Source organism: Neophocaena asiaeorientalis, unplaced genomic scaffold, assembly GCF_003031525.2.
Source record: "Neophocaena asiaeorientalis asiaeorientalis breed wild unplaced genomic scaffold, Neophocaena_asiaeorientalis_V1.1 scaffold177, whole genome shotgun sequence".
Lineage (NCBI taxonomy): Eukaryota > Metazoa > Chordata > Mammalia > Artiodactyla > Phocoenidae > Neophocaena > Neophocaena asiaeorientalis.
Window position 1 is genome coordinate 14,625,630 of NW_020172779.1, and position 27,784 is coordinate 14,653,413.

At 48.2% G+C, this 27,784-nt stretch overlaps 2 protein-coding genes across 3 annotated transcripts in view; one reads left to right on the plus strand and one right to left on the minus strand.

The window, feature by feature from the left end:
- Positions 1-27,784, plus strand: part of EFR3A (EFR3 homolog A) — a 186,371-nt gene that overhangs the window by 97,313 nt on the left and 61,274 nt on the right. The gene's annotated exons all lie outside the window — the stretch shown is intronic.
- Positions 315-27,755, minus strand: OC90 (otoconin 90). Its single transcript, XM_024741286.1, has 13 exons — positions 27,710-27,755; positions 22,183-22,248; positions 20,834-20,890; positions 18,439-18,613; positions 16,258-16,370; positions 14,203-14,331; positions 14,009-14,050; positions 12,678-12,746; positions 8,391-8,450; positions 6,612-6,728; positions 5,817-5,988; positions 3,090-3,196; positions 315-622 (listed from the first exon to the last, which is right to left on the minus strand). The coding sequence occupies exons 1-13, from the start codon at positions 27,753-27,755 to the stop codon at positions 330-332; spliced, it is 1,446 nt and encodes a 481-aa protein (XP_024597054.1). The 3' UTR covers positions 315-329.

Genomic DNA, 27,784 nt, shown 5'->3' on the forward strand with positions numbered 1-27,784 from the left:
CCTCCATTCCTCTGCCATCTCACCTTTGCCATCTATTCATGTACCAGCATCTTCAAAACCAAACCAGACAAAGAAATGTTGATGGGAATATTTATTGAGCCCCTACAGTGCACTCCAGGAAACATATAACCACCCCCTCGTTTGCCTTCTCCAAAGACACCTTTGGATGTGAGCTGACAAACATCACAATGCACATGTGCAAGGGTCTTCCTGCCTCTCCCCGCTTTGAGCCTCTGCTGAGGGCAGAGAGGATGGAGATGGGCCCAGAGAGGTTACAGTAGCAGGAGGGACAGAACGATAGGGTGTGATTGGTCATTTTCTCTGGGAATCTATCTGGGGCCATGCTGTGGCCTGGTCCCCAGGAGACCAAGGGACTTCCCCAGGAATCTTCTGGTTCTTCTCAGGCCCTCCCTGGGCAGCGGGGCCTCCACACTGTTCTCCTCAGAGCTGGAGCCAAGGGATGAAGCTGAAATCCTGCCGTCCTCGCAGGATGGCCGGTGGCCCTGGCACTCCTGTCTGCCAGGTGACTTGAGGCTTTGGTTGTAGAAGGCAGAGGCCAGGCATTCAGCTGCTGTCTGGTCACAGACACAAAGCAGCTTCTCACACAGGCTCTGGCCTACACCTTAGGGGGCAAGAACAGGGGAGCAGACCTGAGACACTGCAGGGTGCTTGCCCCTTCCGCCCTGTACTCCCCGGCTCCGTCCTGCACCTCTTGGTCCTGCGTCCATTGAGTCCTCTACTGGGAATATTCTTAACTTTCTCCTCCTGGTTAGCGCATACTCGTCCGTCAGGAATCCACCCGGCATCCCCCCACCACGTCCAGAAAGCTTCCTCCAGCCCCTCTGGCTAAAGGGAGTGTCTTTCCTGTGGGTTCCCATCGCATCCCACCCTATGGTTCTCACTGTCACAGCAGAAATACATGTATTTTTATTTGCTCCGTCTGGTGACCCCACTTCATTTCTTGAAGGTTTCAATGCATGTAGTGCGGGTTGGCACGCAGAACACGCGTGTGATTGAAAGGAAATAATGTATTTGAAGGTGCTCGGACGTAGGCAAGCATTCTGCAAACGTTATCCTTGTCTGTGGTTTTCAAAGACGTATTTGGTCCGTTTAATGTTTTTTTGTCTGATCCTACCGCGAAGTATTTGTCAACCAGAACTTTTCTCATCACACTGACCCTCCACATCTCCTACCCTGGCCTTCACATCAGCCCCAGACATACTCGTTGCATCTCCACAGCGGGAGGCAGAAAGAGGAGACATGGAAGAGCAGAGCGGACCCAGACCTGAGCCTGTTCCCCAGAGTAGCTCTGCACTTGGGCCCCTGTGCCTTATGTGGGGTGGCCCGGAGCAGGCTCCGAGATGCCCTCATTTCTCACAACCCGACACCTGCAGCTGCTACAGGACACGGTGCTCAGGGCTCACAGAGGGTCGGAACCAGTTCACGGAAGCCCTGTAGGAGTTTGAACACCACACACAACCTTCCTGGATTCAGTGAGACCAGAGGGATGAAGGCGCCTTTAGCTGAGCAGGTGGGACCTCAAGGCGTGATTGCGTCACAGACAACGATCATCTGGTCCTGTCGCTCATGGGTTCTAAACCCACCCCTGGCTTCTCACCCCCTAGAGGACAAAATGTAAATGTTTCAGCCTTGGGTTCGTGATCTGGTACCTGTCTCGCCAGCCTCACCTTGCATCACCATGGTCCCACGACTCCCACTATCTCTTCCCGAAATACAGAACCACATGTCGTTCCCAAACTGCCAGGAGTTCCCCAGAGGCCACAGTCTTTCTCTTCCTTTTTCTTGGAACACCCACACCCAGCACGGCCACCTGGGAACCTGTTAACCTCTTGGAAAACCTCCTTCACTGCCCTTCTAACTTCTCCCAAATTCTCCCATCCTGGCTGCCGTATTCCGCGGGTTCAAAACCCCTTTCACCACGGTCCTAGGCACCTGTACCACCTCATAGCAATACTAATGATAATAGAAGAAGAGTCCCTTGCTTGTCTCTCTTCCTTGCGGGCTGTGAGCAGTTTGAGGCAGGGAACATGTCTGTTCACTGTGTTCCTAGGTCCCGATGGAGTTTTTTTGGATAAGCAGATAATTGGGTGAATGAATGAATGAGTAAGTGACATGTAAAGCACAGAGCTCCCTCCTGGGAGGTGAGAGGCACACACGATCCTCCAAGGCTGGGATTCCTGGAGGCTGAGGGAGGAGGTGGCACTGGAGCCTCAGCCTGGGCCTTCCCCAGATAAAAAGTGAGGGTGAGACAAACCCTCTCAGGGCTCTCGAGAAATGCTATAGGGACCATTTCCTTTTAAACTGCAAAGGGTAAGGGAAATACATCCACTGATGTACATGGGGAAGTGCAGCCAGAGAATGGAGATGAAGCCAGTTGTAAAGCAAGCCCAACAGAGTGAGGCTCCTGAGGGTGGGGCTGTTTCCAAATATCCCCCCCACCAGGCCCTGAATGGCCATGGAGGCACCTCCAGCTTCCACACCTGGGAGGAGTGGAGGTGCAGGCCCACCTCTTCCTTCAGCCAGAGACACTCCCCTTTTTATGGGCTTCTTAGGGGACCTCACTTGGGAAAAGTGTTCTGCTTCTCAGGAAAAGAGACCCACTGGCTCAGTGAAGACTCGGTTCTGGGTCTGAGGCTCTATGGTTTCACAGTTCCAGCCCCAGTTCTATCACCTCCTTCTACCTGTGGGGTCTTGGACCTCAGTCGCCGCCTCTGTAAAATGGGAAGTCTCGTGGTGCTACCTCATAGGATTGGTGTGAGGTTGAACTCTGTTAATACACATGAAAAACTCAGAAGAGCACATGGGAAGCACTCCGTAAGCATGGGTGATTTACATTATTCCCCGTCTGCTCTTACTGGCTCTGTGACTTTTGTCAGCTGACTTAGCCTCTTGAACTTGAGTCTCCTCCTCAGTGGAACAGGAGTACTAATGTGTGCCTCAAAGTTAAGAAACGTTTTAAATCACATTAGAGATAACAAGTGCTTGGGAAAGCATCTATAAGATGAGCTGTGGTCCTGATGCTGACTTGAATGAAAGAACAACCCACTATGCTGGCTCACAGCACTTACACTTGGGGGTACCATCCACGCATACCACTGGTGATCGAGGAAGCCTCTCGAGCAGGCAGTCCAGCCTTCTCACCTGCTCCAGGCAGCAGTGATGGGACAAACAGCACCTAAGAGCAAGGAAAATCGCTTACTGCCTAGAGCCCCCAGCTGTCCCCAGAACTCCCTCCAGGCCTGCTTATCCCATACTCCCTATATTGATGAGAGAAGCCAGTGCCTCCTTTCCAGTGCCACTGGACTCATTTATATACATCCCAAGGGCCACCATGTATGGCTGTTCAGGTTGTGGACTGCACAAGGATGCCACATCTAAGGCAGTGTCCATCACACCGGATGTATCTTACTCTTCTTTAAAAAACTCGGTGTTTTTATTGTGACTCTGTTGACTGAAAAGATGGGTGACTTGCATATTTATTACAGTAATTTTCCAAAAGATGGAAATAAAGAGTCTTGAGGAAGGGGTACCACTTCTAGCATACCATATGGGCTAAAAATAACCCACTCTCTCCAACCTTTTACATAATAGAACAGTTAATCTCACATCCATAAGGTACCCCCTTTGTCCATAGCCTTAAAAGAGAACAGAGTAACTATCTCGAACGTAAATAAAGAACTGATCTAGGAAGGTGTCCAGCAAAGAGCAAGACCTCAGGAAATAGATGAGAATGGATCATGTTCTTGCTTTTTAGACCCACCCATCTGGCCTGATAAAGCCTCACAGTGTGCCCCCAGCTGGTGGACACCCCGAGGGAACTTGTGATGGCTCCAACCCATAGGAGGCTACAATTGCTCCTTAAATCCTCTCTCTTCAACTCTCCCCTGTCCTTTAACCACTCTCACTCGGTCCTGGAGGCCACAGCCGGAGGCAGGGTCAGGCAGACTTGTGGCTTTTCGGTAGTGCTTGTGTTTGACCACGTATGGGCTTCACCACCCATTCCATGGTGCCGGCAGTCGCAGGAGGAACAATCCACCTCTCACATCACATTAGCCTGTGTGGGATGGGAACTGCAGCCCCCATTCTACTGTTATGACAGCCGAGCCACTGTCTTGTGTGGCATTCGGCTGGGGTGGGTGGCGGTGGATAGTTAGTAATAGTTAAAATCTAAAGTCAGTGAATCAGAAATCATATATGATCCAAGTACCCTTGAAAACCATTCATATGTCTCAGGATATAAAGTATGCATGGATTGGAAAAGACACCGTTGCAGAAAATAATATCATTTTGACTAACCCTTCCTTGTTCAAGGCTATGGCTTTCCATTTTTCCATTTCTTCCTAATGGATGTCAAGGAAGCTGTATCATAGCTCACTTGCTGCCTGGTCAAATCTCGTATTTTTTGTGAAATATGGTCAGTAGTCAGGAAACCTCTTCAACAGCACCCCCATATTCTTTCCATAGGGTTCAGCAGAACACAGTGACTACTGCTACCCAAATTTCTATTTTGCCTTATCTCACTGAGTGCTGTGGACTCAGGAACAATCCTTAAATGGTTCTCTGTCTTGGAGAGTAGAGGGCATGTTGTCAAGCCCCTTGATGAAAACACAGTGATTCCACAGTGTGGTATACACTTTGCTAGAATAAAAACTTCTTCACTGTCACCTGGTGGGAGGTAAATTTTCTGAAGTCTGCCTGGGCAGCAGAGCCCCTGATTTCCCGGAATACCCCGCAAAGGTTGCATGATGGGGCGGGATGACTGTGCAGTGGAGACAGGAGAGCTGTTGTGGAGGTAGGTGGGTGCGTGAGTCATACAGCCATGCAGACACCACGTGACCTGCAGTGGACACGTTCCATGTTCCTGCCAGTACTGTATCCCTTTGTGTAAACTACAGTAAGACTCGTCTTCTTCACTCTCAGCTATAGTTGTTGATTCTCCCCTGGCAAGCCCAACATTGGAGGTGGACATACACAATTTCACTAGAGCTCTAACTGGCTGTGAACTGGGTGAGTTTAGTCTTTAAACCTGATAAGTTCTGCTCTCAGCATCTTCCTCTAACTCATCTCCAGGCTGAGTTCCCCATCGTTTCCTCGGTGTCCCCACTGCATTTGTTACAGCAGGTGGTACTTGGTTGAATTGTCCATGTCTCTCACTCAGCAACGTCCCATGGGGCAGAGGCAGTTTGTTTTAATCCGCTTTGTTTAGGTTTAATCCTTTTTATGTCTCCAGCACCTAGCACAGTGCCCAACACAGAGCAAAAGCACAATAAATGTAGGCTGCATGCCTATATAAATGAAGGAATAAATTGATGAATGCATGAGGTCAGTGAAAATTCTTCCAAGAACAGTAGGTAAAAAATTTGACAATTATGCTTAAAAGTTGTTGAGAAGCTCATTTCAGTGTGTCATCCTGCAGAGCAAATCAACTGGGGACCCCAATTCTACATGCTGCTCGTTGCAAAATAGGCAGATTTGGGGTCTTCTGAAGTGTCTTTGCACATTGACCCTCATAGAGCAGCGGGGCAGTATTCGTGGTGGAGCTCTAGACCAAATCGAAAGATCTGGGTCTGCCTGGCTCTGCCCCTTTGTGGCTGAAGGACCTCAGACAGGTCAGCCTCAGAGCCTCAACTGCTCATCAGGAAAATGGGACCATAATGGCAACAAGCCCTCCTGAGTGAAATAATGGTACTCGGCGAGCTCTCTGTGAGCCCGAAGCGATGCCCGACATCGAGGAAGGCTGTCATCTCTCGCTGCAGCATCAACACCGCCCCCCCGCCATCCTCACCCGGCCGTACCTGTCCAGAGCGTCCCTTGGCTCGCCTTGTCCTTCCTGCCCGCAGTAACAGCCGTAAGATTCAAATTCCTCCGGGCACCGGGATGTCAGACAAAAGAGCATCTCTCCAAGCTGTGGCATCACCCGAGTGTTGTCCCCGCTTCCCAGGTGCAGGAAGGTGAACCTGTCACAGGCTGATGAGAAACAAGGACTCTGTCTCTCTCTCTGGCCTCCTTCTCCTCTCCCCTCCTCAGCCTGCTACTTGTGCTAAGCTAGGCGAAAGTCCACTGTGCAAACTCCATTGTCCTCAGTTCAGAGGGGGAAGAACCACGAAGCCGGAAGCCTGCGCAGGGCTCCTCCCCAGCCCCCCTCTCGAGAGCCTTGCATGCGTGGAGGGCTTGCCCAGGCATGAGCAGAGTCCTCCTGTGTGTCCCACTGGCTGTGGCTGCTTGCCGGTGCGGGGCCTTTGCCAAGGCACCCGAGGGAGGAGAACCATCCAAACCCAAGTGTTTCATTCTTTCCAGCAAACCACGCTGCGCATGACGCCAAGCTCTTTCCTTCAGGGCCAGTAAGAGCGACAAGAGCCCTCGGTCAGGGGTTCCTTTCCCCGGCTCGGCCTCCAGCCGCTGATGGCTGCAGGCTCATCTGCCCGCTCTGAGAATCGAAGTGCTCAAGCGGCAGGAGGGATGGCGCCTCCCAGTGGCACCAAGTGGGACAGTCACAGTGCGATGCGGTAGCCGAAGGGGCTTGGTTAAGGACTTCACCAGAGGATCCCGAGGCCGGGAGAGGACAGACATCTCTGCCTGCTTCTGCTCACCTTTTCCAGATGTCTCCTCAGGACCACTTCTGATGGATGACACAGCCAACCCCAGAGATTTAATGCCAGCAGGGACGATGGTTGCACCTTTAGCTGTGGCAACAATCTCTGCAGACCCTGAAAACACATACCTTTATGGTCCATATCTGAACAGTGGTTCAAGAAGAGGTTTGCAGATGGACATGTAGTCAGGGCCAAATGCAGACAGCATCGGGAGAGTGTCTTCAAACTGGGTCTACAGGCATCAGGGCAGAGCCTCGGGGATCCATGGACACTACGTGAGAATCTGCAAATTTCCTACGATAACATTAAAACTGACAGGACCCCAAGCTAGGCCACCTGGATGACATCTCGTGGGCGAGAAAAGTCATAGCCTCTAAGGCCTATATTTGTGCTGTGTTTGCCATCATGAGCCTGCCGAGCAAAGGTCCATGATGATGCTCGCGGGTGAAGAGATGAAAAGAATGGTGGAGAGGTTAAGCCAACTCACAGTACCCAGTAATGCAAACTCCTCAGAGCACTGCACCAGCTTCTCTTCATACTCAGAATTAAGTGCAAGGTCCTCTCCATGGCCGTCAAGGCTGCCCGTGATGTGGCTCTGCCTGCCCCAGGCAGGCTCCCTGGCACTGTCTGGATCTCCCTTTGCTCTCAGACCTCAGTCCCACCAGCTCCTTTGGCTGGAGGCAGAGAGGTCGCCAACCCACAGGCCAGATCTCCAGCCCAGTGTGGTCCGGACCAAGGGAGCCTCAGTAGGCCCCGTGCCCACTCATCTGCTGACCCAGGCTCAGCTCCCAGAGCTCTGGGTAAGACCTGGGCCTCTGACTTGCAGTCCTTCCCCAAATCCACCATATTGGTTTGCTTTATACGTCTGGGCTTGTGTCAGCTTGCTCAACACTGGTCCTCATGGGTTAGAAGCAGACCTTTAGTAGTTCTGTCGTAACCTCAGTCTCCTAGGTTTAGTACCCTGCCCAGCTCTCCAACCCCACGAAGGTGAATCAGAGGGAACAGTGGAAAATAATGAGCTACCTTAATTTTCTATTAAAAATGGGTACAGGTTTTTTGTTTACTTGTTTTCAAATAATAGTAGGCACTGTTGGCCCCTGGCATGTGCATATGAATGTAAATTGGTTCAGTTTTTCTCCAGGGCAATTTGGCAACATATTGAGAGCCCTGAAATGATTATACCTTTTATCCAGCAATTCAACTTCTAGGCATTTATCAGAAGTGGATGGGCATAAAGCAAGTGCATATCTATTATTTATAATAACACATGTTGGAAATAATTGGTTAAACAGTTTATAGGATTCCATACAAGAAACCATTGCACAGCCTCTAAAAATCATGTTACAGAAAAATATTTCATGTCAGGGGAATATCTTCTCATTGCATGAAGTGATACAATGCAGACTGCAAAACCGTGGCTGCCAAGTGGTCTCAAATTCATTTTATTTATGTTCACAGATGTGCTCACTGTGGGTCGGGGCAGACTGGGAGAAAGCATCCTCAGATATTAAAAGTAGCTACTTTTATAATGTGGATTTAAATAGACAACTAAGTACAGTTTTCTATATTTTTCTAAATGCATCTCTTTAGCAGGTAGGTTTCAGTATCTTCCTACTAATGGATCTGTTTTCTAATTGCACTTGTCTAATTTTGGGCTGGGGGATATAAAAGTAAATTGGCTTCAATGATTTCTTTCATTCTCGGGAACACACTTGATTTCATAAACATGTTGGGGACAACAATATATACAACATATACAAAGCTGAGCATGCTTACCTGGAGAAGGTGTGGCCCTTGCATCTTCTGTGTCTTCCTGGACTTGGCCTGGTTCTGCCCCTAGAAGAAGAGAGAGGGAGTAAGCATTAACTCCAGTCTGTCCCATCTTGGTCTCCAGAGGCAGCTCCCATCCCACTGAGCCCAGGAGGCAACGTGCTCCTTGCTCTGCCCCTGGTCGCCTCCCAGGAGAGCTGGTGAGGGCGGGGTCCCTGCTGAGCTAAAAAAACCCCAGACTCAGGCTTGCTGATAAACACAGCCGCAACTTGTCATGCTAGAAGCAGGTGAGTCTGTTGAAATACTTTGAGAAAGCAGACTTCTCCAGAATTTGAATGAAAATAAATAAACATAAAAATCGCATTTTTTGGACAGAGGAGAATAAGGCAGCAGAACTGTGTGATTCCAGTTGCTTGTGGTGTGGCTCTAGGAAGGCTGCTGAGCCCCGGTTTCTTTGTGAAATGAATCTGTTGCTGTTTAACAGTCACTAAGCTTCTAGTATGCTATAGAATGAGTGTGTGTTTACCCCCCACCCAGATTCATATATTGAAAGCTAACCCCCAACAGGATGGCATTTGGAGATGGGACTTTGAGAGGTGATTAAGTCATGAGGGTAGATCCCTTGTGATGGGATTAGTGTCCTTATAAAAGGGACCGCAGAGAGCTCCCTCATCCCTTCTCCCATGTGAGGACACAGTGAGAAGGTAGCCAGCCATCCATAACTAAGAAGTGGACTCTTACCAGAACTTGACGATGCTGGCATCTTGATCTTGGATTTCCAGAGCCATGAGAAATGAATGACTGTTGTTTATAAGCCACCCAGTCTGTGGTACTTTGTTATAGCAGCCCGAATGGACTAAGACTTACTACATGCCATAGACAGCACTAAGTGTTTCGATTACATTAACTCAATAACAACCCCGTGAGTTAGTACTATGCTCAGCCTCATTCACAAAGGAGAAAGGGGACACAGTTGCTCAAGGTCACGGAGCCAGGAAATGGTGACATGCAAACCTGGGCCACCTGGCTAAAGTTGACCCACTTGACCACCATGCTAGGCTACTGTTTCCCTTGTGGCTGTACCCCAGAGAGCTAGAGGTGGGACCTCCAAAATGCTTTGGAAAGGAAGGAACTGCCTTAACTTCAGTGTGCCAGAGACCAAGTTTATGATGATGTTATGTGAAAATCAGGCTTTGAAATTTCCTGATGTGGACACGAATGCTCAGCAAAGAGAGAAAATCTCGGCAGTTCTCAGCTGGGGCAGATGGTTCTCGTCAAAGGCAGAAAGTACAGGTTCAGAACTAAAGGAATACTAAGATGTACTACCCTGGGGAGTGACCCACCTCTCAGAGCTCCTCCTTCATCTGTAAAATGGGGATAACAACGGGCCTCTAGGGTGAGGGAGGATTAACTCAGAGAAGGGGCCTAGGGGCCTAGGAGCCCGCCGACACATCGGAGGTCCTCAACAATGTCACTGCGTATTAAGCAAGGAATCCATTTGTTTACTTAGTCACTCTTAGTATTAGTAAACCGTTATTATCAGTTATTTATACTTATTAATAAAGGAGCCATGGTTATTAATGACCACAAGCAAAGTAAATATGTTAATTCTTCTGATGACATCTCAGTCTAGATATTTTTAAGTAGGAGGTTTTTCTCTGTGAATCCCTATTGTATAACAGAAAGCCTGAATGAAGTCTGGGGTTAGAAACCAGTCTGCAAGTCACTGCTGAATGACAGGGCTTTTAACCTCCCAGAGCCCCAGTTTCCGATATAATCTGCAGAATGGGTATAATAATATTTCCTCCAGGCCATGTCAAAAACAGAACTGAACACAAATATTTAGATGGCATTTCTCCACTGGGTTTCTTGCTGTCCTCCTACGTAGTCCCCTCTGCTTACTTGTCCTGGAGAGAGTGGTCAGTCGGGCAGCTCTGGTCTCAGCTGCCACTGTGAAAGGAAACCACCACATCTCAGTTACCAACCCAGCTCAGCACCTCAGCTGGGCAGAGGAGAGAAGGCCCATGGCAATCTGATCAGACTATGTCTGGATGTTGTTGCACCATTACTTCCCAATTCAGTGGACAAGAGGCCAGATAAGTGCCAGTCCTGTGTTTAGGCAAAGAGACCGACAAATGACCTCTTTGGGAGAAAGGGCCATTATTTCCCCTGGTTGGGATGGCTTTGTTGGGGAAGGCAGCTGAAGAGGGAGTTTAGGTCTAGAAGTAAGGATGGAGACAGTGGAAGCCTCAAATCTCAGCCCTACCACCCAGCTCTGGGCTTGGACAACTTCTTTCTCCATCTCAATGTACCATCTCAATATGGAGGTTACAGCAATTATTTCATAGGGTTGTATGAGCATTAAATGAGATTATGTATTTTAGGCAAGTCGTCCAGTATCCTGCATGTGATTTGACATTGTATGCGGTTTTTTTATAGTCACACTAGAATTTTTGGAAGATGCTGGCCCAGAATCTTCCCATGCTCTGTCTCATTCTCCGGTCACAACGGACTGGGATAATCATCCCTTTCCAGGGATTGGTAAACTATGGCCCTGCCCTCAGCCCATTTTTGTAAATAAAGTTTTATTGGCACCACAGCCACACCCATCCAGTTACAGATTGTGTATGGCTGCTTTTCTGCTGCAGTGGCAGAGTTGGGTAGTTGCGACAGAGACCCTCTGGTCCACAAAGTCTAAAATATTTACTATCTGGCCCTTAACATAAAAAAATGCTGATACCTGCTCTATGCAAAGGGGAAATTAAAGCTTAAAGAGCTTAAACCACGCTTCCCAAGTCACACAGATGAAAACTAGGAGAGCAGGGGATCCATCCCAAATCTGCCTGACTCCAAAACATAATTTCATCCCGTAATGGTGAGAGAACAACTACAAACCCCAGACCTTTTCCTCACAAACTGTCCCACCTGCACCTGCATGATTGATTTTTGAGCCCGCATTCAGGCTGCCCCCTCCTCTGAGGGCATTTGTGGTCACTGCCTAGGTCATGGATGTGAGGGGGTGAGTGCGTGTGTGTTGGGGAGCGAGGATGAGAGTGTATCCTCTCACTTCCTCCCGTTGGACTCTAGACTCGTTGAGGAACCTTATTTACTTTGAGTCTTTTCCAGGGTTGTGCCACAAAGGGCTGATGGGACGATGGTTCAGGCTGAAGAAAGTGGAAAATGTACGAATTTGGGGTTATTTTGTGATTGTCTGGTGGGGCCGTGAAGCCCGCAGCTTATCCTCAATTTAGAAGGGACATGGCCACTGCCAGTCATGCTGGGAATGGCTGCCGGTTGGAAGCAGGGCGTATGGTGGAGCTTTGGTTTGGTGTTGGTGCCATTTCCTCTTTTCTCTGGACCCGGTCTCCAAGGCATGGGCTGTCCGGAAGCCGTTGGGGCTGACATGCCCTTGGACATGGAGGATGGCTGGGGGTGAACACATGAGCCTCTGCTTTTAACCTGGCAGAAGCAGCAACAGCAGAGGAGAGCAATACACAAACTTGTAGGGCGGTGGGTGTGCAGCGCGATCTCCCTGAGGTGAAGAGTTGCCAGATTTAGTAAATAAAAACCCAGGATGCCCAGTTCAATTTGGATTTCGCATGAACAAAAGATACATTTTTAGTAGAAGTAAGTCCCATGCAAATCCTGGGACATACTTATATTAACAAAGTATGTGGTGTTGATCTGAAGTTCAATGTCAGATGGTCGAGGGCGGGGTCTGCCCTTTATCTGACAATTCTCCTAAGGTGGGACTAGGAGTGTGGGAGAAAGCTGAGCAAGTAGAGAAGAGATTTGGCAGTCAAAAGGAAGTAGGAGGGGTTCTAGAATGTTCCTGAGGCAGTTCCATTGTAAGCCCAGGCAGGGAGCATTTTAAGGGAGATAATCCCAGCAAGCAGGCAGCTGGCACAATCAAAACACGGCAGAAAGAGACTCACAGACTTTGAAAACAAACTTATGGTTACCAAAGGGGAAACGTGGAGGGGGGGTAAATTAGGAGTTTGGGATTAACAAGTATACACTGCTATATATAAAATAGCTAACCAACAAGGACCTACTGTAGAGCACAGGGACCTCTACTCAATACTCTGTAATAACCTACACAGGCAAAGAATCTGAAAAAGAAGGGATATATGTATATGTATAAATGAATCACTGCTGTACACCTGAAACTAACACAACATTGTAAATCGACTATACTCCAATAAAAAATAAAATTTAAAAAAAGAAAAAAAAATAAAGCTACTCTACCAAAAAAAAAAAAAAAGACAACCCACGGATATTTGGGTTCCATACCGGTCCCCGCGTGTTCATCTTCTCCTGAGAGGGCCGTCAGGCTGGAGTCCGTGGGCTCCACAGGGACCACTGCAAAAAGAGCCCCCAGGAGCAACGAGTGAGGAATGCAAGTGCCAGGGGTCCCCAAGGACAGGCTGGATGGCTGGATGAGGCAGGAGGATAAGGGGGCTGTAAAAGACGTTCCCAGAAGGGCTGCCTGTCCTGCCTCGGTATACCTCTGCCTCTCGCACATCGCCCAGGACACAGGGGTGCCCAGCAAGTCCCCCCCTCGGGAGGGACTCCAGCCAGGGCTGGGTTCTGGTGGGGAAGGCGACACCATTGGACACAGGCTGTGGCGATGAAAGGGCTGCAAACTCCGAAGGTTTTTGCCTATGGAGTGTGGTCCCAATTTGAGAAGACCTGTGTTCAAAGGGAAGGCAGATGGCAGAGAGAAAAGGGCGCTGACTCAGAACGTCCATAGAGATACAACCTGCGCGCACACACGCAGCCATACACACACGTCAGCCTATACATGCCCATACACAAACCCACACATGCACACACGCATACACACTCATAGGCACAGGCACACCTGCATCCACACACACACAGCCATATCGGCTTCCTCTTTAACAAACACTGCAGTGCTAATTCTGAGAAAGAGAGCCCGGCCCCAGGAAAGGAGGGATGGTTGGCCGAGGTGCACCTCGAACTTCCCATCCCCGGGTACCCACAGTATTGGGACTGAAGGATCGTGGGAACTTTGGCAGACAAGGAATGATGGGCATAAACTTAACTCACTTTTTTCATAAGATGCATGTTTTAGAGTCAGAATCATCCCTTGCTTAGTTCAGTAGACAGTTATAAGGAGGCTACCCTGTCCTGAAAAGTGACCCATGAGAAAACAGCTTCCCCTTCAAGGAGCCTCACCTGGATCCAGGCAGCTCCTTGTGCTGCAGGCTCTGGGGGGCAGAGGAGGGGGACAGCCGGTCTGTTCCCGGGAGGCCTCAGTGGCCAGGAGCGCCCCCAGCCGGGAGGGGCCTTTGCCCCGTCTGAGCACTGGACCCTGTCCTGCTTACAACTATAGGCCGAGAGAAAGAACCTGGGGTCTCCGTCCTAACTGGATTAAATTCACACCTGTCTACGTAGAAAGGGCCATTTGACTTTGGGTGTGAACTGAGTTTATCAGAAGTAATGGCATCTCCGGCTGGGGGATGTGGGCACGTCTTCAGTGCCATGGGTCACTCCAGCTTCGGTGAGGCAGGCCAGGTGGAGGAGGTGTATCCACCCACTCCCATCAGTAGCCGGAGCCCTGTGGTCCAAACAAGAGCAGCTTCCCGAGAAGACCTTACCTCTGGGCAGAAGTGTCAGCAGCTCTTTCCTGCTGGTTGTCTCTGAAGAGAAAGCACATGAGAGAAGTGGTTTTGGAGAATGTTAGAAGGTGCTGGACTTGGCATCTGAAGAAACACAGCAACGATTGGTCCCATACCAGCTCCCGCCACAGATCGCCATCCCCACCGCTGACGCAGGGCCTGGATCTTCCTACCTGGAGGCTGAGCCAGACAGGAGGACGTGTCCAGAAGGTTCAGGGAAGAGTTGATACTGGACTGAGCCAAGCACTCTATGGCAGCCTTGTCACAGGTACACAGCAGGTGCTCACAAGCGTCCCCGGACTCTGTACACAGAGCAAGGGCAGAGCAGACCGGAAGAGCTCATTGGGAATCCTGAGAGGGGAGGCAAACTCTAAAACTGACTCCCGCTCTGCCCCCAAAGCCCTGATTCTCTTGCGGTTTTCTTCATCTCATCCACGCCAGCTCCATGCCTTCAGCTGTGTGGGCCCAGCCCGGGAGCCATAGGCGCTCCTTTTCCCCCGCACTTACACCCGATCCACCAGGCCATCCTACCGGCTACTTTCAACCTATTTGAGTCTGACATGCGTCCCCATCTCCACCCCCGATCACCCCCTGCCTAGGTGATGTGAGTGACCTCACTGGCCCCCCCCGCCTCCTGCCCAGCTGCCCAGCCTCTTCTCACTGAGGGGCCAGAACGGTCCTTTTCAAACCCAGGTTTCAAACTATACCTTTGTGTGTGTGTTCAGAACTTAGAGCAACTTCCGCACTCAAAGTAAAAGCCACTTGCCCCCTGTTCCTTCTCAGACCTCACCTTCTTGCACTCCTCCCCCGTCTCCCCACTTCTGACCCACTGTCCCCCTTGTTTCTGAAACACCAGGCACCTGGACCCTGGGGTCCACCACAGCTGCTTCCTCTATCTGCTCTTCTCCTGAGTAGCCACAGGCTGGCATCCCTTCTCTCAGTCTGTGCTCAACTGTCACCTTCCCAAGGAGGCTTCTCTTGACTTTCTTATTTAAATAGGAACCCACACCCCAGCTCTCCCTATGCCTTTCCTCTGATTTATTTTCTTCCGCAGATCTTAGCATTATCTAACATACCGTATGATTTGTTTCTGACATTTTCGGTGTCTGACAGCCAAGAGGAAATTCCAGAAGGTCAGGGTACCCCCAGCACGTAGGCGATTGTCTTACACTTGGTGTAGGTGCTCAGCGCGCGTGAGTTGAACGAGTGAATGAATGAGTGAATTCATTCACAGTCATGAGTGAATGACTGTGTTCCTCACCTTGTAAACTTACACCCTTCCTGATGCTCTGAACTCCAGCCAGTCCATGTGGCCTGGACTGTGGGACCAGTCAAACCTGGGTTCAAACTCTGCCTTAGCCACTTAGAAGCTATGTGACTCTGGGCAAGTTATTTAATTTCTCTGAGCTTTCCTCGCCTTGTCTGAAAACTGGGGATAATGACCCCCATCTAACAGGGTTGTTCGGACGATCAGAGTTGCTGTGTATAACATCCGTGGCACGTAACAGGCACTCGGAGACGGTGCCCTAATATACTGCCCCAGCTTGCCATGGTCCTCTTCCCTCAATGCCTCTGCCTGTTCTACTTCTTCTGCCGGGATTGTCCAGAGACATGAAATAAAATTCCTGGAGTCACCCAGCTAGTAATGTGGAGGGCTGAGATTTGACCCGACGTGTGTGCCTGATTCCTACAACCACACCAGCCTTATTCATCCCTCGTGGACTCAACTTCTGTCACTGAGTTCTCAACAGATACCAGTCACCATATTAACTGTTTTACACTTAACATTGTTTACATTTTTAAAATGTAACATTGTTTTACATGTAAGCATTACTTAATTTCTATAACAAATCTCTGAAGCAGGTTTTCTCCTCCCCATTTTGAGGTTCCCAGTTGTTAAGTAGAAGGTCAGGGTATTCCCCCTAAATCATACAATGCATAAGTAGTAAGCTATTTGCTCTTCTCAAGCGGCCAGGCTTGGTACAAGCATAAAATTGTAGATCAAATAATCTGCTGAGCAGCTGTTGTTTCAATTCAAAAAGAATTTGTTGTGCCTCTACTCCATGCAAGGTACAGATGCCATAGATCTGGCCCTTGTAGGGCTCCAAGTATACACAGTGATGTTGCCAATCGAGATGATGATGAGGGTGGACCCTGGGAGCCTGGGCCTGCAATCTCTGAACTGTCATTTCTCAGCCCAGCCTCCTGGGACACCTGGAGATGCTCACCACAGGTGATACTCTTGCTGACACAGTTGACATCTGTGCTAAGCTTGGCGGGGTCTTGCAGACAGTCGATCTCAGCAGCCTGCTCGTAACACCTGCGATGCTGGAAGCAACAGCTGTGGCACGATGGGGAAGGGTCAGGGTGAGAGTGTGGGTTAGGGTCAGAAGAGGGGCAGACAACACATGATCACTCTGGCAGTGGCCTGTTCCAAATACTTAGGGTACACACACACCCACACACACGATATTTGAATTTGAATTGTATTACCTATGCAGCAGGTGCTATTATTCTTATGAGCATTTACATATGTGAAAAGTGAGACACATAAAGCTCTGTAAGTTGCCAAGGTCAAGGTTGATCACAGAGAGAGGCTGACACTAAACAAGGGAGTCAGGTGGCGCTCGCAGTGCATGCAGCAAGCAGTGAAAACCAGTGTAAAGGAGAAGACATACAGGCAGCTGTATGGGTAAGCTACTAAGTTTCTCACATTACCCAACTCATAAGAATTTGGGGGAGTCAAGAGAATGTCTATAATAAAGACCCTGTCATGTGGTTGACACTCAATAAACTATGGCAATTGTTTTTGGAATCTGGCGTGCAAGTTCGAGGTGGAAATAATCTATCCTCCAGGAGTCTGGAAATTCCCACCTCCATCACCTGCAACGTGTAAAGTAATTGAAATTGGGTAGGCCCACCATTCTGCCAGTTCTGGCCATCAACGCTTTGATCATTCAGACAGGGATGAATTACTGCTTCATTTCTTTGACTTCTAGGTTTGTGGGTGTTTTAATAACTAAAGGAAATGGTAAGGGAGGACCTGAAAGGAAAACACATTCCCAGAAATGGTTCTGGCGCTGTGCCCCGAACAGATTCAGCCTCCCCCTTTCTGAATGTCAACGGGCTGGCTTATGGTCCCAGAAACGACACACTGTCCTTTTGGTGCAGAAACAGCTTACACCAGTGGGAATCCTTCCCTATCTCCTGGGAGTCTGCGTAGATGAAAGCACACACTTTATCACACTGGATTTAGGCACAAATATAATACCAGTGAGGTGTAGACATGGTCCTGGAGTAGGGGTGAGATGTGGGTTCAATTTCCTGGTTCCACACTCCTGTTGCTGCTGCAGTTACTATAGCTCCAATTACCACTATTACGACTACTACTTCTACTACTCCTACCGCTACTACTACCGCCACCACCATTACAGTTTTATTAGTACTGCTGCTGTCACTACTGTTACTACCACTATTACTATTACTACTACAGCTACCTAGACAATTGTTAGTACTAATGCGGTTACCATCACTACTGCTATTACAGCCTGACTGTGACCCCCACAATACTGTTACTACTATCACCACTACTACCACAGCCCTACTAATATTGTTATCAATCGCAACTACTCTTGCAGACCTAATAAGCCAGGCAAATCCCAATCACTTTAACTTGTATTTGCTCGTGTAATCCTAAACAATAACTCTAGGAGGTAGGTGTTATTATTACCACCATTTAATACATGAATAAATGGAACACAAAGAAGTAAAAGAACGTGCCTAACATCACAGAGTCCCTTAGGAACAGGGAATTGGAGGTACTGGGTTAGAGGTGATAGGCATGAACTCTAACAGATACCACCAACTTGCCCTGATTGACCCTCCTGCTACCAGTAGCTACTTGCCACATCCTTGCTAACCCCGGACGCTTCTAAGATTTTAAAGAACGTGCCTAACATCACAGAGTCCCTTAGGAACAGGGAATTGGAGGTACTGGGTTATAGGTGATAGGCATAAACTCTAACAGATACCACCAACTTGCCCTGATTGACCCTCCTGCTACCAGTAGCTACTTGCCACATCCTTGCTAACCCCGGACGCTTCTAAGATTTTAAAGAACGTGCCTAACATCACAGAGTCCCTTAGGAACAGGGAATTGGAGGTACTGGGTTATAGGTGATAGGCATAAACTCTAACAGATACCACCAACTTGCCCTGATTGACCCTCCTGCTACCAGTAGCTACTTGCCGCATCCTTGCTAACCCCGGATGCTTCTAAGATTTTAAATTTCACTGCACACATCCACATACACCTGCAGACACAAACGAAGCCAAGGGAGTTTTCCGCATCCGTGCTCCGCCCAAGCCTCAGCCGGGCCTCCACGAGCTCACGTTTTGGTCGTGCTCACCTGTCAGACTCGTCCACAGGCAGCCCTTCCATCTCAAACCTGCAGGCACAGCCGTAGTCTTCGAAGTCCCGGGGGCAGAGACCAGCCACACACTTCATACCATTCACGAACTGGAGCAGTGCGGGGAAGTTGGTGAAGACATCCTGCAGCCAGGTGAAGTGAGAGCCCAGGCAGTCTGGGGAGGGGAGGAGGGCGCACCAGGAGCCAGAGTTGAGGAGGGAGCCCCCTTCTCGGGTGGATGGTGCCTTATCACCTACTAAGCGCCTACTGTGTACTTAGGACAATTCTAGACAATTGAAGGGAAGCGGGTTTACTAGCCGTGGTCCCTGTTGGTTGCCCACCTGACAGCCATTCATCCCTCTTCCTTACCAACAAAACTGAAAAGCACTCAAGGTAGGTAATCTCCTCCCCAAGTCCCTGGGAGTGTTTAATAGTCATTCTCGGCTCATCATGGTAATCCCATGCTTCCAAGACAAGGACCCCAAATATGACCCCAAAACCCTAAGGGTGAGACTGTTAGAAGCTTTTGGGAAATATTTCTTACTTAATAAAGCATAAAGGCACGTAAGAGGGTCCTTCTGAGCTACACCTTTCTCCTTCCTTGAATATGGGGAGGATATGTTGGCTGGAATTGCAGCAACCACCTTGCAGCCATGAGGCCCCAAGCCTAAAGCTGAAAAACTATTATGTCCAGGGTAGCAGTGGGGTAATATAGAACAAACCTGCTGGCTCTCTGATACCTGTGTTGAGCTACTGCACCAATGCTGGTGCCTTCAGATGGCTTATGTGAGATCATTAAATGTCTTTATTATTTAAGTCACGATTAGTTTGCTGAATGGATCCCTAATGATACAGTCCTGGCAATAAAGAAGTATAAATCAGTGCAGGAAGAGAAGGGGTGCAGACACTAATCATTTGAGGGCACCTGCTATGTGCCAGAGACTGTGTTAAGGGCTTTATTTTATTTTTAACATCTTTATTGAAGCATAATTGCTTTACAATGGTGTGTTAGTGCTTTAAATAGCACAATAGTTAAAACTGATGGAGTGAGTAATGCTTTATAAAGCTTTCATTTGGTCTGTGATCCCATAAACTTCTTGGGTTTTTTGTTTGTTTGCTTTGCTTGTTTTTGGCAGCATCATGGGCCATGCCAGATCTTAGTTCCCTGACCAGGGATTGAACTCGTGCCCTTGGCAGTGAAAGCTTGGAGTCCTAACCACTGGACCACCAGGGAATTCCCCCCCCATAAACTTCTTGTTAATCCTGTAAGGCAGATGCTATTCTGTCACCTCCCTTTCATGGGCAAAGAAATAGAAGGTCAGAGACATGCCCGAGGTATCCACCAGCAACAATGACTCATCCTAAACAAAAATGCTCTTGCACACAAAATTGGCAAGAAAACAGTATCCACCTTTTTGATTCCACAACTCATGGTCGCCCTCTCTGCTCTCTGCCTTTCTGATCGGATGATCGTCAGGTGCTTAATGAGGTGACCCCATAGCACCGATTTAAACACACAGGGTCATCGTGGGGAGCTTGGGGAGATCCAAAGTTGTTTGTGAGGACCACGTCCACCTCGACTGTTCGCTGCTCTTCTAGTTTCTTCCTACCTCATTCAAACTTCCCTTCCCACCTTTTGTTTCCACACAGCCTTATCAGAAACATGAATACATGGTTCTACGCTGATGGAAAGCCACCCTAAGGTTTATGTGTATGTGTATGTGTTTATAGAAACATGCATTTTCATTCAAGAGCTTCCAGGGCACCTGCACTTAGTCATACATACATTTTAAGTGCAGTTTTACGCGCAGCATTGTCTAATCCCGTAGCAGTTCAGAGTCACCTTGCTCATGTCCATCTTACTATAATCTTATTTTGGGTACTTTTAGTCATCAGTGATGGGAATCATAGTAATGCCGTGTGATTAACAGTCAAATAATAGAAATATAACTGATCAGTGGAATGCTTCTTAAACTTTATGTATATTCAGTAGTTGAGAAGGAAAAATAAAACCACTTTTGTGGAAGGGGACCAAGCTCTGGACTCAGAGGAGACCTTGTCCCTTCTGGCTGTGTGGCTTTGGGCAAGTCCCTAACTCCTTTGGCTTAGTTTTCTTGCCTGTAAAGTAGGGATGCCATTCCCCTCCTGGCCAGGTTGAGGTCAGGATGAATGAAGGAAGGACAACGAAGCCACCTGGCAACTCAGTGACTCACCATGTGCTAAAGGGCACCACTACTCTCATCAGGACCTGGGTCACATTGTTGGGAGCTTGCTGACGAGGCTGTGGGAGCTCAGAGGGCAGAGCCCAAGGCCCTGGTAATTTCCTTAGATTTCCCACACACACCCCATGCCCTGACACCTGGGGGAATAAAAGGCAAGTTCAGATTTAACTTACCAAATATTTCGGCCACTCCTCCCACGTTTTTAAACACCCCGTTGAGGAAAGTCATATCTAAGTGGAAGGAAGAGAAAATAAATTAGAGAGGCTTGAGGTCTACCCCTTTCCCTTCCCTGTCCACCCCCTGTGGGAAGAGTGAGTAAAACCCCTTCTCTAAAGATAGATTTGACCTTGGGCTAACTTTCTAATAACACAGGTTACCATGGAAACCTGATAAGATAGAAACCGTGAACTGTGTTGCTAGACAACAATGCTCCATGGTAAAAAAAAAAAAAAAAGGCCCGTGGATGGTGAGGTGTATCGGACGAACTACAGACACCTGGTGGGAAGTCATCATTTTTGGATCTCCATCAGCGTGACGACTCATTCAGTTGGGCACATCCATTCTGGCATCCTAGAAGTTATACCTATGCGGTGGTTACTAGGGGTACTGACTCCTATGGAGAGTGAAGATTCTAGGCCAGGGCGGGTCCTGGGGCTGCTGCACATGAGCCCCGTTCCCTTGTACCTGAGTTGTTACCTAGGGGATCCTGGACTACTGTGTAGGTTGCTGCCAGGGGTTATCTCGATGAAGAAGAATGGCTGGCATGGCCTGCTGGCACACAGTGCTTCCTGGCCCTGATCCTTCTAAAAGCCAGGTGTGGCCTGTGAGCCTAAGTATCTACCTGAAGAAGACCTCCTAGCGGGCACTGCACTTTCCATGGGGGTGATGCCATTTAGAGAGAGGCCACTAACATTCATGTCTGGATGGGACTGATCACTTAGCTTGCGTGGGTTCCCGCACAAATAGTTCGGCTGACTCAGCTCACCTCTCTGCAAGGTCAGAAACGAACCCTTAACTCAGGGTTAACCTCACCAGCTAGTTCACGATGTATTCTATTCTTCAGCGATGCCTGTATAAGAACCCTGAGAAATATTTACAATCCGTCACCAGGAAAACCTTCCGTTCCCCAAGGAACAATTACAGATCCCTCCTTCTAATAACCAGAGGACTGCAATACATCATATTTTTCTTTTCGTCCTGCCTTGCCTTTTAATGCAGTCACTACATAACCCTCATTCATCAGCCCATTTACTTCCCTCTTCTAGTTTCCCCTTTCAGCTGACCTGTGTCTTTGATGAGAGTTTTTAGTGCTTTATCTCAAAGGAGAGACCAACAGTGGGTCAGACACCAGAGTAAACTGTGAGAGAGAGGCTTTTGAGTCTTACTCAAATCACTTTACCTACAAATGCCACAGCAGTAAATGGCTCTAGGGTTTATTCAGAAGGGATCGATTTCTCTGCCGATATCCTAGACAGCTTTCTATCCAGCTAGGTCTCCTAAGAAAAAAGCAAAGGATGCTTACTGATATTTTCTGAGAGTCCTGGAGGCAGCTCCCATGGAAGATGTGGGGTGTCCAGAGGGTGGGCCGCTATAATCGAGGAGGAGAGCAGGGTTAGCACCAACACTGCCGCTGCCCAAGTGCTGGGCTACAGCTGGGAAGTGGTGGCCGGGCTAGCAATAAGGATGCACATAAATTCAATTCTAGACATATTTTTCTAGTACCTGCTATGTGCCAGATCTCTGTGGTCACCTCTTGAAGAAAATAAAGGAGTGGCTGGGTAACCCAGTGTTTTATGTTAGTTGGCCTTAAGGGAGTGACTTTCTGGTTTAGGATGGGGAGATTTGGGGACTTATCTTGAAGCTGTTGTTGCATATGAAGCATACAATTTTAACTTATATTGCATGTTTGTGAGTTACTTGAGATGAAGGATTGGTGGAAATAAAAGCAGACATGGAAAGGACCCCAAACTCCAAGTAGTTTATAACTGAGGACAGGGGTTTCCCCCAGACTATCAGCATCAAACTCACCTGGGATGCAGGCTCAGTAAAAGGTACCATCCTTGTGCCCTCGCTCAAGTCTGATCCAGCAGGTCTGGAGTAAGGCTCAGAAATAGATATTTTTAACAAGCTCCCCAGCTGGTTTTAAAGTTGATGGCCTAGAAACTGCACTTTGAGAAATGTTGCTTGGGGGAAAAATGATGATTTCTACAGTACCCAAATATTACCACCAACTTTAGTTAGTGTTTCATCAATCCGGGAGGATGGGCAATGGGGACAAATGGATGGGAACTGGAATCTTAGTTCAACCAGGGACCAGCTCCCTAGAGGCTCAGAGGGCTTATAGACTTGTCCATGCTCACATTGCTTTCCCCTCTGGTTATATGCAGCATGTGAGTAGCCTGAAATGTTGAAAGATTTTTGTCTTTCTTCACAAAGTGGTCAATTTAGTCAGGCCCATAAGTTTGACATTGTTTGGAAACCTGCAAATCTGAAAGCCACGAAGGGTTGGCCTTCAAAGAAGCAGGTTAGATTAAATTTATTCAGGAAGATGCCCCCAGTTGGCCCTGCTTGGCTTAGAGCAGGTTTCACGGCCTAACACTATTGATATTTGGGCTGGATAATTTTCTGTTGTGGCTGTCCTGTGCATTTTGTACCCCTGGTTGATATCTGGGGGACTGCAGTGAGCTGGGACAGCTGGGATCAATCCCTCTTGGATGCCACACTCCAACCATCCTGAATTGCTCTCAGTTCCATGAGTGTGCCCTGACCCCTGGGCCTTTGCACAGGCCACGTCCTCTGCCGGAGTACTTTGTCCATGACAGCCTGGCTGAGCTACTCACCATTTAAGCTTAGCTTTAACAATACCATGTGGAAGTCTTTCCTCTCTCCCTCCCTCCATGTTGGAAGACTCTGGCTAGTTGCCTGCCCTCTGAGCTCTCATGCCCACTCCCACCTTCTGGTGACCTCTTCCATGGTACTATTCATGCTGATTCTCAGGGGCTCCTTACTTGTGGGTCTCTGGCATTAGACTTTGAACACCTGAGAGCAGGAACCTCATCATAGTTCCAAAGCCTAGCACCTCATTTGGCGTACTGTTTGCTGAGTGGATTAAAGGAAACCATGAAGAATGACTTGGAAGGGCTGAGATGGGAGGCCCAGAGCCCAGTAAGGTTTAGACTGACTGTACTTGCCCAGGACAGAGAAAACAGGAGTCTTTCTTAAGACTCAAGACTGCAAACCCAAATCTCTCCAGGAGTCAGGCGGATGATTTAAACAAGAGAAGTGGTCCAGTGCTGGGAAACAATAAGGATTGGTGGAGACTGTGGAGAACTTGAGAGCCCCAGGCCACAGTGGGAGGGACAGCTGTCACTCAGCCCCAGGCCTTGGGGAAGGAATCCCACAATCCAGATCTTAAAAAATTTGTTGGAAGTCTGGATTTTTGGAAAAATCTTCCCATTTTAAACTCTTGGCTCAAATTTTAAATTAAAACAGCAACAAAAGCAGGTTGCAGGCTGACTTTAGTTTGAGGGTGAAAGGAAGATACTTTGGGTGTGTGCAGAGGGGCTTGGTGGGGTCAGTACTCCACCTAGGCCAGCCAGGCAGGGCTTGAGCTGACGTACACGTCTCAGCTTTTGGTTCCAACCACGGCTCCTCTCTGCCAGGTTCTCGGAATGGTTCCCAGGGAGAGGAGTTCCCTCCTGACTGAGCGCCATGGGCTGTACAGCGACAGTGCTCTCTCTGCACAATGCAGGCTTTCAGACCAGGAGGGAGACTCACAACTTCAGTTCTGTTCGAGCCCTTATCACAGAGCCCGTGTAACTGCTCTGGCACTTTCTACACTGGGCACAGCGGCCTCAGGAACTGTTTAATTAGCATACCAGCCAACAGCTAAGAACGTCTACTGCCCACTTAAGCAGCGATTGTAAAATACAGCCTGCTGGGCTTCCCCGGTGGCGCAGTGGTTGAGAGTCCGCCTGCCGATGCAGGGGACGCGGGTTCGTGCCCCGGTCCGGGAAGATCCCACATGCCGCGGAGCGGCTGGGCCCGTGAGCCATGGCTGCTGAGCCTGCGCTCCGCAACGGGAGAGGCCACAACAGTGAGAGGCCCGCGTATCGCAAAAAAAAAAAAAAAAATATATATATATATATGGCCTGCTCCTTGCTCATTACTGCACTGGTATTTCCTTTGTGCAACTGATAATAAAATTTCTGCTCTGGAGGGTGGGGAATGATCTTATTACTGACATGGGCTTATCAGGTATGTTTGCCCCCCTACACTCCCACTTACTTTTCGGGATATCGGTGCCCACGCATTTTCATGAGCAGCTAAAAAAGTCACCCTGGATTTTATTTTATTGTATTTAGTTTTATTTTTTCTTTACATGCTGCAATATTTATTCCAAAAATCTTTAAGAAAACCCTACTTTCTGCAGGGAATTGTTACAACCAGTGAACATAACGGAGAGAGATGTTTTCTCTGAGCTCATAGGAAACTGGCCCAGAAGTGAACTATAGCAAGAAGATTGATTTGGCACTTAGAAAAGAAACTTTCTACACCTAAATAGACATTTCTCCGAAGAAGACATACACGTGACCAAGAGGCACCTGAAAAGGTGCTCAACACCGCTAATTATTAGAGAAATGCAAATCACAACTGCAATGAGGTATCACCTCCATCACCAAAAAAATCCACAAACAATAAATGCTGGAGAGGGTGTGGAGAGAAGGGAACCCTCTTGCACTGTTGGTGGGAATGTAAATTGGTGCAGGCACTATGGAGCCTCCTTAAGAAACTCCAACTCCAGGAAGTGCTGTGCCCTGAAGTCTAAGGCAGTGTTCGCACAGAAGCCACAACCTGCGTCCCTCACGGCTGCTTCTAGCCAACAGCTCAGCACGGGCAGGTATTCATGGTGGGCTGGGTTCCTGGGGGACGCGGGACTCTTCTGATGGACTCCTCCCTGGGGGCCTTGCCAAATTTCCTTAGACACACCTGTGTCTGTCTAGGATGCGTTCACCACCACTCCTCCCTGGTCTCTCCTTCACTTGCAGAGCTGTATGACCTCTCCCAGACTTTCCTGGTTGACACTCCATTTTTTTAATCGTAGTTGAAACCTTTCCACACTTAATCCTGTCCCGTCATCAAAGAAGACCCAGACTTCTTTGAGTGTAGTGTGCAGGCAGAGGCCTCAAAAACAGACCTTTTCCCCTACAATGTCACGACCAAGAATTGGCAAACTGGGGAGGTGGGCAGTCTCTATGGTGGCCACACACTCAACCCTGCAAAACTGGAACTGTAGGCATGGCACATTTAAACCCATATATAAAAGGGTATGTTTGCACTTAAACTTTCTATGGTTATACTTTTTTTTTTTTAACTCTAGGTGTTTGTGTTTGAAAATAAAATCTCTCAGGACAAACACAAATGTCTGTGACAGGTTATCATAACAGGATATCATGATCATTTTTAGTATCACAATGTAGTAGTAAACTAAGGGGAAACAGAGTTAAAGCAAGAAGGACAGATAGAAAAATGTTTAGTGGCCTCAATTTTATAAAGAAATTTAAAAATTTAAAAGGCATGTAAGTGGGGGTGGGAGGATATAAAAGGACAATTTTGATCAAAGGGAAATGTATCATTTTGGAAGAAGAAAGTGTTAGACAAGAAAAGAAGTTTAAAAATTATAAAAATGGGTTTTGGTAAATGAGATTTCATTTAAGAGGAAAAAATTAGGGATAAACTGTAGAACATTTCACAGTTTTGTCACCAAAGATGAGGTGAGTCAAGATCATAGCTGGGATCTTTTTTTTTTTTGCCACGCCGCGTGGCATGCAGGATCTTAGTTCCCTGACCAGGAATCGAACCTGTGCCCCTTGCATCGGGAGCAAGTAGTCCTAACCATTGGACCGCCAGGGAAGTCCCATAGTTGGTATTTGATCAAGACCACTTAAGTTCTTGAGAAAGGTTGAGGGGCTGACACATCAGCCCCAGTTGTTCTAGCAATGGGACCCCAGTCATGACCAAAACCTTTTAATAAGAAAAAAGCCACATATGAAGGAAGTAAATAATCAATAGAAGCCCAGCACATTCTGAAAGTGGTTGACCCACTCTGTCTCAGAGGAAAAGTCCGAGGTGGTGTTTGGAAGGATTTGAACTTGAAGGGAAGACTTTGCATCTTATGGAAAGTGGTTATATTCTAATTTCAACCTACAAGCGTCTGGACAACATGCAAACCTCTTGAATTATCTCCTAACTCAGGTCCTGGTCAAGATAAACGATCAATAATATTGTGGGTTCCCTTTGCTTCACTGTCACTATTGGGATTGGAAGGGAACCACAGAGAGGGGAGGGTCAGTGGGTTGGTACAGAGTTTACCTGAATATAGAAAAAGAAGGAGAAAAATGACAAGATAAATGAGTGATCTCAGCAACGACAGTGCCCAAGCAGTTGCAGGAAGGAAAGAAGTGATTTGGGATGTTTAGCTGCATAAATATGCAAATAAGAAAGAGCATAGGAAGGAGCCGGAAGACTCAGATTCACAGCTAAGATCCCAAGTGAACTCGGAGTTATTACCCTGGCTGCCAAGGAGCTTACTTAGATGGCTTTAGGGTTTGGTGGCATGGGCCCCAACTTTCGAATGTGGGGTTGGAAGTATTTGCTTTTACACCAGAGATGCCTCCAGAAGGGGCAAGGGAGCTGTTGCATGTCAGGAAGGCCAACACACTCCAAGGGAATCAGCAAAGCAAGGGACAGCAGCCCCTGAGCAGCGGGGGAGGAGATGCAATACTGGGTGGAGAGGACCTTGCTAACCCTTGCCCTTTGCTCTCCTTGGTGCCCACTTACCCCCATCCCACGTGTCCATGCTCAAAATATCAACTTTAATATCAGTATTAACCCTCAAGCTTATCATTCATGTTTGTTTTCCACTACTCATTAGGCAAGGTGATAAAATTACTAGTAAGCAAATCAGATGGAATTTGACAAGACGGCCCAGGGTTCATTGTATGTAATTATATACTAAGCCAGAAATACAGTAAAATACCGTCACTCACCGCCATGCGGGGCCATTAGCATTCCTACAAGCAGAAGCACGATCATGGCAGCAGAGCAAACAGTGGGATCCTGGC

Bases quoted from the DNA above. Each gene is read 5' to 3' on its own strand.
- OC90 (XM_024741286.1), bottom strand. From the start codon at position 27,755: ATGATCGTGCTTCTGCTTGTAGGAATGCTAATGGCCCCGCATGGCG. The intron at 14,332-16,257 runs GTGAGCATCTCC...CTCTGTGTACAG, and splicing joins CAGCAAGAGTATCACCTGTG to AGTCCGGGGACGCTTGTGAG. The intron at 12,747-14,008 runs GTAAGGTCTTCT...CTCTTTTTGCAG, and splicing joins GCTGACACTTCTGCCCAGAG to TGGTCCCTGTGGAGCCCACG.